We start from the raw sequence: 14,238 nt of genomic DNA on the forward strand, positions 1-14,238 counted from the left end.
GGGGATGCTTTCAGGATGATTCATGCTCATTACATTTATTGTGTACTTTATTTCTATTATTATTACGTTGTAATATATAATGAAATACTTATACAACTCACCATAATGCTGACAGGAGGCAGAGCTCAGGCGGTAACATGAGCCGTGGGGTGCGGCTGTAAGTACTGATGAAGCTTTGCTTGCTTTCCTGCTCTTGCTGTGTGGGCTGGTTCCTAATAGGCCTCGGACCGGTACTGGTCCGTGGCCCGGAGGTTGGGGACCCCTGCCCTAACTAACGGTGGCTTTTTGATTAATTTATTAGCTATAAACCTACACACTGCTTACATTATTTATTTACTGTTTTGTGGCCTCTACTTACTCCATTACAGGTTATTTAACCTTGGGCAAATTGGTTAATAACTTTGCAACTTGGTTTCCTCATCAGTCAAAATTAGGAAAATAATAACACCTCATAGTCATTGTGAGGAGGCAATGAATCGATGTATGAAAATATCTCAAATATGCTCATAGCAAGAACTTTGTATAGCTACTGTGATTGTTGTCAGTACATATTCTAGTGGTGTTTGAGTTTCGTCATTAAATACTACCACACTGCTTGTAGGATCACATGTGGCCGTAATGAAATTCACACTGAGACTGCAAATGAAGGACTTCATAAATAAAAGCTGTATTGTGAACCATTACAAAATGCTAAATGAATACACATGAATCAGGTCCTTTTGCCTTGTGAAAATTAAGCATATCCAAAAAGCTGGTGGACTTCAGAGTATTCAGGAACGATCCCAGGCCACTCTATGATTCACAGTGGGTGAATTCCCTTTTGAATTCACGGTGGAATTAATCCTGACTGAGTTATACCTGGAAAATTAACTGTTTGGATTCTGCTAACACACCCAAGGGGTGGCATGGGTTTTTGTTTATGGGAAAGTACATTTTCAGCCTTATCAGGACCTGTGTCCTTACACAGAGGGTAGGGCCTCTGTCGATCCTTGTGATTTTGTGCTCAGGATTGGTGAGGGAGATCATTTCTGTTGAGTTTTCCTACCTGTCCTTTACGTTAGTTGCCTTATGTTAGTTGCCCACCTTCATGTTGCCTTTGTAGAACAGGCCGACTAGATCCCAAAACAAAGATGTCCAATGTACTGAGCCATCTCTGAGCCAACTTTGCTGTTTGCCCCAAAAGAAGAGGTAGTGATGGCAGATTCTGAAAACGTTATCCTGGAAATAAAGTACTGTTTACCTGAAGCCCAACATCGTTGGGCAGTTAGGTAGTAAAATTTATGAAGGATTTCCTAGCTTGGACAGTGAAAGGAGCCAGGCCTTGTGGAACTAAAAGTCTTGGTCACAGGGAGTCTGTCCACTGAAGCCTGAATCGGTCACAGGCCTTGGTCTGTTGCCAGATGAAGCTGGAATGCAGGAGGGTTATGAGCTGCAGATGTAGTTTCTAATCCTGGGAGCATGATTTTTCTTGGGTCGCTCTGGTCACAGATACTTAATTTTCTTTTTCCCTCTTCTATTCTTTCTTCCTCCTAAGAGGTGAAGCTCACAGTCTCCCTCTCCGCAGTGTGCTTTGGCTTTCTGAGCGTAATTTCTACCCCTGGAGCCTCTGAATGTGCTCACGCTCATAGGCATCACAGTAGACTGTGGAAGGACCTGTCTATACAATTCCTGTTACTGCACCTTTGATATGGCCTCCAAGAGTCCAAAACAAGTATCAGACGCGCATCACACTGCCTCAAAAAGAGATATTGGAGGGTTGAATACCTACAAGGCATTGGGTTTTTGAGCATCATGGCATTTAGAAGGAACAGAGCAAGTCAACTGGCCCATTCATTTCTCCTCTTTCACATACTTCCTTTATATTTTTGCCTAAGGTTAAAAACCTGGTGATTTATTTCATAGACCCATGAGAGGTGTGTTAGGTTTTCTTTTGGCTTACAAAAATGAATCTCATCCATTCTCCAGAGACTCTCGGGTGTCTTTAGAAAGAACAAAAGAGAAACTCCTGAGTAAATATTCCCAAATGGGCAGAACTATGTCATAACACTATATAAGCCTGGGGCTTTGTTTTTATTCACTATTATTTTATGTTGTTTTTTCCCTTGTGGATTGGACATAGTTTCCCCCTTGCTCTGGTCATTAGGGTTATGACGGAATCTACATTGGACTAATCATCATTTAATTAGGTGGAAAAAGTTTAGAATTGACTTTCAGCTCTCTGTGAAAACAACTCCTTTTACATCTCACTCAGCTGATAGAGCAACTAGATTTTTTCCCCCCTTTCCACAAATTGTGTTAATTTCCTGCATAGGCAGCCTGGGTTTGCAAATAGTGACTTATCTAAGTTTTTAAATACAGGTGGTTTTCATAGAAAAAGGAGCCATAGACACGACCAATTCTTTTTTGTGTGTGTGTGTTACGCGGGCCTCTCACTGTTGTGGCCTCTCCCGTTGCGGAGCACAGGCTCCGGATGTGCAGGTCCAGCGGCCATGGCTCATGGGCCTAGCCGCTCCGCGGCATGTGGGATCTTCCCAGACCGGGGCATGAACTGGTGTCCCCTGCATCTGCAGGTGGACTCTCAACCACTGCGCCACCAGGGAAGCCCACGACCAATTCTTATACAGAGGATGATGGTAATGGTGAATGAGGTACGTCATGCAAAGGCTTCAACTTGAATGGGATTATTTTACACAGCCATGCACATAAACAGACAAACCATGGGTACTACCTACCTCAACATGCAATCTAACTAAACTAGAAATGGAAGTGTTATCCTTATGTCATATGTCGTGTGAAACATTAATTGATACTACTTTATCAGTGAGATGTCTGCCACAAAACTCAAAGCTAAAGATAAGATGAAGACAGGATGGGAGAAGACATGATGGTTGTTCCATGGTAAGCTGTGAAATCTCTAAAGGTTGTTGGGACATCTTGAGTCATCCCTGGAAGGGAGTAGGAAGAAGTGCCCGGAGATGTTTCTCAGGCATACTTGTAAAAAGTGTCAGTTTTTATCTTCCTTCTACTGCCCCCAATTTTAGACCTAGCCCATAGTTGAACTTGGGGTTACTCTGGAACATGCGTTTTTATGAAGAACTATAAACAAGTGAGCCACTCAAAATTTAGCTAAGCTTTTGAATATAACGCAAATGGAGGAATTTGAGTACATCCCATCTGTTTCCAAATGAAATTTATACATTGTATATTTATATTATTCAATAGATGTGACATTGGCTGGTTGGGTCAGGAAAATTCTATGCTGTATTATGATCCTGGTAGAGATAAAATGATTATTTAAAATACAAGCAAACTAGTTGAAAAATATAATACATTTAATAAATATTTTATATGTTCATTCCTAAAGAGACATCTGTCGGACCAACAACTTGTTCATTTATTCCTCAAAGTTTTAATGGACCAGGAATTATCTATGCGCTGGAAGGACAGAGATGCATCAAACATATTAATTAATTAATTCAGTAACAATCTATTGAGAGCATACTAGATGTTGAGTTCTGTTTTAGAAGATGGAGATAGAGCAGTGAACAAGACAAAGCCCTTGCCCTCATGGGGTTTACATCCCAGTGTAGGATAAAAATGGTAAGCGAATAAATATAATGTGAAGTAGTGTTAAACCTTATGAGGAAAGATGAAGCAGGAGAAAAATTAAAGAGTGACTGTATGCATGTGTGTGTTAATGCATTAAACAATGTGATCAATTGATGCTGAGGAAGATGGGGGGGATAAGGTAAGGTTGGGGGAAAAGCAAATGCAAAATCTTCAAGGAAGGAAGGAGTTTGGTGTGTTTGAGGAATATGAAGATGGCTGAGAGCAGAAATACTGCAGAGCAGAGAGTTAGGAGAGGAGGTTGGAGGGATAATGGGGACTAAGTCATGGAGTACCTTGTAGACTGTGATAAATGATGGTGCCTCAGGGTGAAGGGATTTGACTGATGGATTTGGGCTGTGGATAGTCCTTCTGTCGCGAGTGTGAAGAACTGAACTGTACGGGATACGACTGGAAGCAGGGAGCTGGGAGGTGATTACAGTAGTTTGGATGAGAAATGGTGGTGGCTTGGATGAGAGTGAAAACAATGGAGGTGGTGAGAACTGATCAGATTTGAGATGTATTTTGAATGTTGGCCTGATTGGTAGTAGGAAGGGATAATAACTAGTGGTTTGGATGGAGAGGGATGGGAAGTATTGTCAAAGGAAGAAAGGAGTTAAGGATAATACCAAAGTTTTTGTTTTGAGCTACTGGGTGGAAGACAGTGGTCATATAATTCTATGGGGAACACTAGGGGAGGTGTAGACTGAGGCAATTAAAAAATTCTGTTTTGGACAGGTTAAGTTTGAGATGCCTATTAGATATCCAAATGGACAGTTGAATATATGAGTCTGGGTCAGTTTTTTTTTTTTTTTTTTGTGGTAGAGATACACATTTTGGAGTCATCAATGTATAAATCACATTTAAAGCCATGAGACTAGATACTGTCAACCAGAGCATGAGCATAAATAGAGAAGGGAACTGAGAGACTGAACCCTGAAGTATGCCAATGTATAGTGGTAGGGAAAGAGATGGAGAAAGCAGCAGAGGAGATGGAGAGAGACTTGCCAGTAGGGGAATAAAAACCAGGAGAATGTGACATCCCAGGAGCAAAGAAAGTGTTTCAGGAAGGAGAGTATAAACCGTAAGAAAAGCCTCCAAGAGATCAAGTAAGACGAGGACTGAGAATTGAACACTGGTTTTGGCAAGACATGACCCTTCCCCTCAGGAGCTTATCGTACAGTGGGGACTGGGGAAATAAGGAGACAAATACATTGCTATACAATGGTGCAAGTTGCGTTCTAGCAATGTTAACACATTTCTGGGGATGGGCTGGAGATGGAGCAAGGAATTCTCCTTGTGGGGTCAAGGAAAGCTGCATCGAGCAGATGTACGTTTGGATCCTGATAGGTAGGAGGGAGGGAAAATAACCAAGGTTTATAAAACTTCAAAACTTTTTTTTTCTAGTTGGTTGTTGATTTTTCTACAATCACTCATGCAGAACTAATATTTCCTCTCCAGTGAATATCCCACTACTATTACTCCATGTAGAAATATTTATCAATTATCAGTAAACACAATAACTATATCATCAGGACAATACACACACTCTATCACACCCTACTCTGTTTGAAAGATACTCTTGTAGTTATATTTTTCCTTGTTGTAGCCTTTATATTTTAATTACATTTTAATTCCCTTTCATAGCTGTGTGCCACTGTAGAGACCCTATTCTTTTTTTAATTGAAGTATAGTTGATTTACAATGTTGTGTTAATTTCTGCTATATAGCAAAGTGATTCAGTTATACATATCTATCTCTATATATTATTTTTTATATTATTTTCCATTATGGTTTATCACAGGATATCAAATTTAGTTCCCTGTGCTATACAGTAGGACCTTGTTGTTTATTCATTCTGTATGTAAGAGACCCTATTCTTAATCACAATAGCTACTATTACCTAGTACTTGTCATGTGTAAGGTGCTGTTCTAAGAACTACATGTATTAATTTATTTTGCTCTCATGATCTTAATACCTCTATTGTCCCTTAAAAAAATTCATGACAACTGAGGCACAGAGAAGTTGAGCAACTTGCTGAAGACCACACAGTAATGGCAGAGCCAGTATTAGAACTGGGCTGTCCAGCTTCAGAGCTCACTATCTTGAGCTCACTATCTTAAGTATTTCCGTCCTTACTATTATATCTTTACCTTCCTAGGATGGGTAGCTATTAGGGAAAAATCTTCTTCAAGGGATAGGCTCTCTTTGACTTGAACTTTTCTAAATTCTTTGACTGCAATTTTCCAAAGACTCAGTAAACTATTTGCAGGTTGTCATTTCAGAATGAGCCAGTAGGACCAGGGACTGGATACTGGATATTTCTCCACGTGGAGAAGAGAGCATGAGTTCTTTTACAATTGACTGTAGATTCTCATGTGACTGTGTAAGGGTTTATGTTCAATCAGTTCATGTATGAGGAGCGTGGTGGTAAAAAGAGTTAGGGTCGTCGTGATGGAGAAGATCCCTCTACAAATGGAAATGTTCACTTCATTGCGCTCCTAGATGTATGTGGCTTACACCTTCATTTCCCTTACAACCTAACTACAAATGCATGAGATGACTGTGTACTTAAAAAAAATACAAAGTATAAATCAAAGTAACAATGTTTGGGAATGCCTACTATGTACAAAGTATTGCTTTGAGTACAGTTGCTGTGATTTCTTGAGAGCTAAAACAAGGAATAGCCAAAATCTAAGATGCTTTGTTGCTCAAATAACAGCAAGTATGTACACAACTGAAACATAAAACAAATTGATCTTAGTGGAATCTAGCGGTTGTCCAGCCTTTGTTTGTACTGTAATTGCTTCACCCAATAGTTGGGGATGGGATATGTAATTTTTAAAAGCACTTGAAACCTCTCCCTTTAGTAGATTGTGGGTTCCATTTTTGATCTAAAAGTTTTTGAAATTAGGTACCAGCCAGTTCCCTATCCTGGCAGAAAGAGGGTGTAGAATAAATAACTTTTGCTAAGATGTTTACAGGTCAGGATCCCAATAATTTTCTTAAGTTGCAGACCTAATTTTACAATTACTTTTTTTTTCCCCCTCAGGATGAAAGTCTACCTGTACTTCTCTTCATTCTGTTCTCATTAAAATGTTCTTCTCTGGGCACAGAAAAGCTTAAGAGAGCCAGTGTTCAAATTCGCTCTTAATTTCTACAAATATAGAAAAACCTGCTAGAAAGTGGATACTATTTTCACTGTGGTTCTCTCCCTGTCTGCTATGTAATAGTGTCATAAATCATGTACGTGTAGTAGTAGGAGCAGACGTAGGTGATTGTTTAGCTGTGGAAAAGAAGCTGCTTCCTACAGAAAGGATTTCAAATGACCTCACAGCAAAGCCAACGCTCCCACAGGTTTCCTGTGGGCCATTTCCCCTTCGCTACTCTGGACCCAAAGCTAAAGTGAAGAAGAGAAATTTTCCTCTCACAAAATCTCAAATCTCTGGTAACTCAAGCTGATCTCATAGTGAGCAAGTGGATCATCGTATTCCAAAAAGTTATAAAATCTAGGCTATTGTCAACCTGAAGCATTTTATGAATTTGCTTTTAAGAAATTTAATAAAATTTGTTTTGGAGATTAAGAGAAAAAATAAGAGTCAAAATGGAAAAATTTAAATAAGCTATCACACAAAAAACTTCAGAACACTCGAAAAAATATACCTGAAAGAATTAAGTTGTGACTACAGTATCTTAACTGTCAGATCTTAAAGTATTTTATGCCATATTTCGTGCTTTGGGGACATATGTTGAAATAAGTAAAATTTTATTTTTATTTTTACCTTTAAAACATATTGATTAAAAATTTCTCTTTTAATTCAAGATACAGATTGCCTAGGAGATATTTAAAATCTTTCAGTACTTTTCCTTCAATCTACCTCCACAGGAAAATGAAAGTACATTAGGACAGCACCAATTATTATAGAAAAACGAATGTTCTAATGTTACTAATCTCAGCATTTCCTTTATAAATGGCATGTGGTGAATATATGAGAAGTGGCAAGAACACTTCTTTCACCAGTTGTGTGGTTAGTGTCGTTGTTGTTTTTTAAAGAACTGTGATGCAATTACTCTACCTTTTAAAAAGTTCACATTAAAGAAAGTTGATGAATCTTCAGGCAAATGTTAAGTAAAATCCCTAGCCGCAAAGCTTAGAGGACAGTTCAGGGTATTTCCCCAGTGTTATTCGTTTGGTTTAACTGGAAAAAAGTGTTACCATAACATTGATATACAAGTTGTCCTAACAACAGCAAAGACCTTGGTCGTCTGCTATGCCCAGATACCTGGCTCCTGGCAGGCCCAGACCCAGCACTGACATTAGAGATAAGCCAGGCCCCTCTGAAGCTGGGCTGTCGTCTCCCGCCTCCTTCACCTCGTATGCAGGGGTAGGTTTTCTGCTTTTCTTACCTGCATAGTGGTCAAACACAGTGGGCACGTACTCCTCGGGGAAGGCGTCGTTGGCGTAGCTCATGAGCAGGCAGGTCTTCCCCACGGCGCCGTCCCCTACCACCACGCACTTCAGCATCTTCTTCTCCTCGCGGCCACCGCAGCCGCAGCTGCTGTCATTTCCCTCCTGGCAGTTCATTCTCACGGCTCCAGCTGCTGTGACTGTGCCGCTGCCGTTGCTTCTCCTGCTTCTCCCAAAGCCCATGAAGCGAGCCGCAGGCTTGAGGTCACTCTGTCTTACTTTGGGGAACTCGGATCATGCAGAATTGTCCGAGGCGGCTGGCATGTGCCCTCTTGCTTACCATACTGGTCAAGAAAGGTAACACACACTGGGGAGAATGATTAAAAGCATCTGTCCCTTGCCCCCATCAGTTTGAGTTATGAATCCTCATTTTTCACCCAATTCTAGGGGCTTCCTGGGAGTCTAGAAATTTCAACAGCCTGAGGGTTTCACTCTGCTCTCCTGTTCACCAAGCCTGGCTGAAGACAGTGGAATTTCGCTAAATCTTCCCCATTTTCCACTTCACATCTAACATGGAGGAAAGCTGGGCTTTTTAATGGAGTTTTCCCCTTGCTTCCTCCAGCTTGCCGAGTGTCAGGAAATCATGGGTTTCCTGCTGCATTCCATATTAGGATCAGTGGGCTGGAGAAGGCTGCAACAATGGGAGCTCTGTGTGTGTGTGTTTGTACTTCTGGGGAACGCTGCCAGGACATGGAGTGGGAAAACACTAGGGGTCCCACTGCAGACTCAAGCTGTCAGACTTCCTGTTTCATCCACGGCTGGGGAGGTTGTTTGCCTGTGGGCTGGCTGGGAAGAAGCTGACGAAAGGATGGAAACTGGGGAGTACTGTCGGCCACAGAAACAGAGGGAACCACACCAGCCGTTGTAGGATAACATATGACATCATCCCTCACTGAGTCACCAGTTAAAAGCTCTGCAGATTAAAACTGGACAGTTCTTCACATACTTAAGTGAGAAGCCCTAAGCAATTTGTCCTGGCAGTAAAGAAGAAAACCTTCCAGAGTTTCACTGTTACAAAGGGAAACGTTCTTGTAGATCGTAGGTATAAGATGTGTGATCGGGTTAATAAGCTGCCACATTTGAGCTCAACGCTCAAACGTGTATTCCAGACCCAAACATTTTTATGGTTGTAGCACATAAGAAATCAATCAGATGTGGGATGTTTGCATCTTCTTATTAGTGAATAAACACACATGTGCTTGGCTCACCCTTACTTTTGGAAATGAGAGTGTGTGGGATGGCTGTATTGGTTTGTTTCAGGTCCCCAAACGTTGCTTTTGCTTGAACAGTTCCGGTTTTGATTGAGTCTTCTCCCCTTGGTCAGCCTGGCCCTCTTCAATTACAAAGGAGCCATTGGCAGATAATTTATTTGTCTATAGGGTCACTCAAAACGAAGCCTCTTTGAAGCTCTGCATTTGATTAAGGTACTCGGTCTTAGAAAAGAAGTGGAACTCTGCAAGTGAACTTGACAAATGGGTCAAGTACTTTTTTGATGGGGGAATTATGTGTTTCTTTGAGATTTTTGAGCACTCAGTTTTAAGAATTCAGATTACCCATTTGATGTGAGGAGGGTTTTTTTTGTGTGTGTGGGGGTGCGTGAGAAATCTGTTTTAATGAGTGGCTATCAATAATATCTATATCCACATATGTATGCTACTATATAATAGATATAACCTCACATTTCTTCTGTGTTGTATTATAGTAACACTTGCCATAGTGTTTAGTGTCCCAATATTTCTTTCCTATAAAGGGATGGTGTTTCAGTCAGGTTGTTGTGTATCTACTAGATTATGTTGCTGTAACAACTCTCAATGCTCAATAATTTAAAATAACATGTATTTCAATGAGGTATCACCTCACACCTGTCAGAATGGCTACTATCAAAAAGTCTACAAATAACAGATGTTGATAAGGATGTGGAGAAAAAGGAACACTTGTACACCATTGGTGGGAATGTAAATTGGTGCAGCCACTATGGAAAATAGTATGGAGGTGCCTCAAAAAACTAAAAATAGAGTTACCACATGATCCATTGATTCTACTCATGGGTATATATCTGGAAAAAATGAAAACACAATTGAAAAGGACACATGCACCCCAATGTTCATAGCAGCACTATTTACAATCGTCAACACATGGAAGCAAATCAAGTGTCCATTAACAGACAATTGGATTAAGAAGAAGATGTGTTACATACATATACAATGGAATATTATTCAGCCATAAAAAATGAGATTCTGCCATTTGCAGCAATGTGGATAGACCTAGGGAATATTATGCTTAGTGAAATAAGCCAGACAAAGAAAGTCAAATATTGTTATGTTATCACTTATGTGTGGAATCTTAAAAAAAGTCAGATAAATGTATATGTAAAGCAGAAACTGACTCACAGATATAGAAAACAAACTCGTGGTTACCAGAGGGGAGAGGGAAAAGGAGAGGGACAAATTAGGGGTAGGGATTAACAGATACAAACTACTACATATAAAATAGATAAGCAACAAAGATATACTGTATAGCACCGGGAATCATAGCCATTTTCTTGTAATAACTTACAAAGGAGTAAAATCTGCAAAAATATGGAATCATTATGCTGTACACCTGAAACTAATATATATTGTAAATCAACTATACTTCAGTAAAAATAAATAAAATAATGCCTATTTCTTGCTCACATTGTATCTGTATTATGTATTTTTATCATCTTCATTTAGGGATCTAGGATGGTGGAGTAGCCACATTGAGGACATTGATGATTACTGTGGCAGAGGAAGAAATTAATGTAGTAAGTGACAATGGCTCTTTTTTTTTCATAATAAAAACCTGTTTTTATTTTATTTATATATATTTATTAAAGTATAATTGATTTACAATGTTGTGTTAGTTTCAGGTGTACAGCACAGTGATTCTCTCTCTCTCTCTCTCTCTCTCACACACACACACACACACACACACACACACACACACACATATATATATTCTTTATTGGATTCTTTTCCCTTATAGGTTGTTACAAAAATTGAGTATAGTTCCCTGTGCTATACAGTAGGTCCTTGTTGGTTATCTATTTTATATATAGTAGTGTGTAGATGTTAATCCCAGTCTCCTAATTTATCCCTGCCTTGCCTCTTTCCCCTTTGGTAGCTATAAGTTTGTTTTCTGTGTCTGTGGGTCTATTTCTGTTTTGTGAATAAGTTCATTCATATCTTCTTTTTCTTTCCTTTTTTTTTTTAAGATTCCACATATAAGTGATGTCATATGGTATTTTTCTTTCCCTTTCTGATTTCACTAGTATGATAATCTCTAGGTCCATCCATGTTGCTACAAATGGCATTATTTCATTCTTTTTATGTCTGAGTAATATTCCATTACACATTAGCTCTTAAAGCTTCCTTCTGGAGGTGACATTTCTGTTCAAATTCACTGGCTAAAGCAAGTCACATACCCATACTACCCAACAGGGTCAGAAGTATAATCCTACCGCATGCCAGGAAGGGAGAACTAAATACTGGTGAACAGCCTAAATAGTTTAGACAACCAGAGGTAGTTTCGTTGAGGTTAAGTAACAAGTGCGAAAGTTGAACTGTTTATGTTTAGTGCCGTTCTGAAGCATTTGAAGGCACCACTGACTGCGTGTGATTTATGCAATTTCATTTTCATTCAGTCTACCTGAAACATCTGGAATTTGTAATAATAAAATTGCTGTTGGCTCAAGCGTGAAAGCGGCAGCCAAACAATCTGTGCAGGTGAAGGGGTGATGGACAGTGTCAAGAACCCCATCCTGAAGATTAATAAGGCCACTGTGAGCACAGGCGGTGATATGCCTTTGGTAGAATTTTGAGGAGGTTCTGCCTTTGACCTTGTACCTGAGATCAGCCAGTAAATGTGGCATGGAGTAAATACTCCATTCAAAGATGGAGTTCTCAAACATGACTGCCCAGCCTGTGTTCCTACATTGCAAATATGCCCCAGCCCACTGAGTACTTGGCCTAGGAATAAAAGGAGATATCAGATTGGGTGAAATTTTGCTACATCTGTATGTAAGCTGAACCTTGCACCAGCAGACACAGATATTTCAGTTCATGCCGATTGCTCTGTGGATTGCAATTTAAGACATTTAAGAGACCTGAAGCAACCAATTATGGGTCTTTTACCTCTCACTCAAAATCCAATCTGACATATTGGATTATATGCAAAGATGGATCATGGCCATTGAGAATGTTGGCTATATTTCTCAAGATAAACTCTTCCATCACTATTTATGTTACCCCCACCCCCATCCCCCGCCAAATTGAATGTTTATAGGGAAAAATGTTTGAGACATTCTAGTAAAAATGGTCAAGAAAGTTAGAATTTTATTAGCCTGCTGATTATATGGATCATATTGTCCATGTGAGAATAAATCTTTTTAAATATTAAAAAATTGACCTGAATCAGAATAACAGCATCTTAAAAAAAAAAGTAAAGATAATGCAGCATTGTTCTTATAGGTCTGTGAGTCCATAGAATTGAGACTACTTGTCCAGATAGGATGGTCAAGAATATACTTTAATTTCAAAAGTTTATAGGTATGAATTTAGAAGTGGTATGAAGACCATTTGCTAAACTGTTCTTTACCAGATGTCTGTACCATGTCAACGATTGAGTGGTGGTTTTGTAGTCATTAATTATTTGGTTTACCTCAAGCACCAAGTTTACACAAACTTACCAGTACATGGTGAAATCTTGCTGGACGATATTTCCTGCTTTTTCCAAGAGATCTTAATTCCTTGGCTCTCTCTTGTCCTGTGAGCTTTGGCTTCACATGAATTTTCCCAAATGCCAGCAGAGTGTTTTTGTATAAAATTCTGATTCTTCCGATGGACTCCAGTTTTAGGCTGACTTTAAATAAAAGAGCCCAGACTTTCTCCCTTGTCTACTTTTTTTTTTTTTCTTTTGTGCTTGAAACTAGAAGTTACTCAGGGAAATAATGCAGTTGGGTCAGATACTCTGATTCTGGATTAACCTCTATGTGGGAGACTGTTAAGACTCTAGTCTTAGGAATGTGGGATGTGCTGTGGTTCCTATGATTCTGGGATGCCCAGCCCAGCCACGAGTCACCCCCATCCCAGAGAAAGCCTTCTGTGGAGCTAACATGGAAGTCAGGCCCCTGGTGGTAGAGGGTATGGTGTGAGACAGGAGGGCTGCGTAGCTCTAGGGGTTCTGACCAAAATCTCCCACTGGAACTAAACCTGAAGATTATTTGGGGCACTGCTAAAAGTTAACAGGCTGTCCTAGGACTGGCCTGGACTGGAACCACTCCCCGCCAAGGCCGGTGAGTTGTTGCCACCAGGGATACTTCTGGATATGTGTTTTTTTTATCTGTCAGGCCACCTGCATTCAGCCTCTGGCTATCGCCCCTGTCATATCATATCATATATCATCTATTCATATATCAGCCACGTTTTCTGGGTGTGATCTTTTTATAGTTCCAGAAATGGCTTTCATTTTTCTTGCTTGAAGACATTTTCTTCCTTTGCCAAATCTCTTAATTCTTATAGAAATAGATTACTTGCAGCTCTAAGGCAGATGGGGACTTCTTTCTGTCTTAGGACAGAAGAGGCTGATTTGATCAGTAACAGTCAAGATGTGTGTGTGTGTGTGTGTGTGTGTGTGTGTTTCTTTTCTGTGTTTCACTATTGCATACCTTAATTCTGAAAACAAAGCCTTGTTCCAGAAAGAGTCCTATGTGTGATCTGACTTTTTTATTGGGTCTCTCACCATAGAAACCCAGTGGTTAGAGAACTTTGAAGTTCCCCCTATCCAGAAAATCTGGAGAAAGATGACAGTTTAGAAAGAAAATTTTCATGGATTCCTGATCTTCCAGATGGAGAGGTGTATTTTGGAAGGTGGAGAAATTTGAGATTGAGGTGGTGCTGGGTTGTTCCTTCATCAAGGTCACGGAGCAGTAAATAGCTGGTGGAAATAGCCAATTTAGTCAACAAAGATCCTTGATGATTGTTTCAATGGGTTAGTGATATGGGCCCAAGAAGCCTAACGTCACTGGATTGGTTATTGTCTGGGTGGACAAGCATCACAGGGTTACCACCACAGGCTGAACTTCTGAGGGCTAGGGGCCATCACCCTTCTGTTGCTTGGTTTTGATGTAGGGTCTATTGGGAGA

General features: G+C 40.0%; 1 protein-coding gene across 1 annotated transcript in view; it reads right to left on the reverse strand.

The window, feature by feature from the left end:
• Positions 1-8,604, reverse strand: part of RHOJ (ras homolog family member J) — an 81,141-nt gene extending 72,537 nt beyond the window's left edge. Inside the window, exon 1 of the mRNA XM_065872976.1 lies at positions 8,015-8,604. Within this exon, the coding sequence (XP_065729048.1) occupies positions 8,015-8,258 (244 nt within the window). The 5' untranslated portion in view covers positions 8,259-8,604. The remainder of the gene's footprint in view (positions 1-8,014) is intronic.
• Between the last annotated feature and the right edge of the window lie 5,634 nt (positions 8,605-14,238).

Source organism: Phocoena phocoena, chromosome 2, assembly GCF_963924675.1.
Source record: "Phocoena phocoena chromosome 2, mPhoPho1.1, whole genome shotgun sequence".
NCBI classification, from domain to species: Eukaryota; Metazoa; Chordata; class Mammalia; order Artiodactyla; family Phocoenidae; genus Phocoena; species Phocoena phocoena.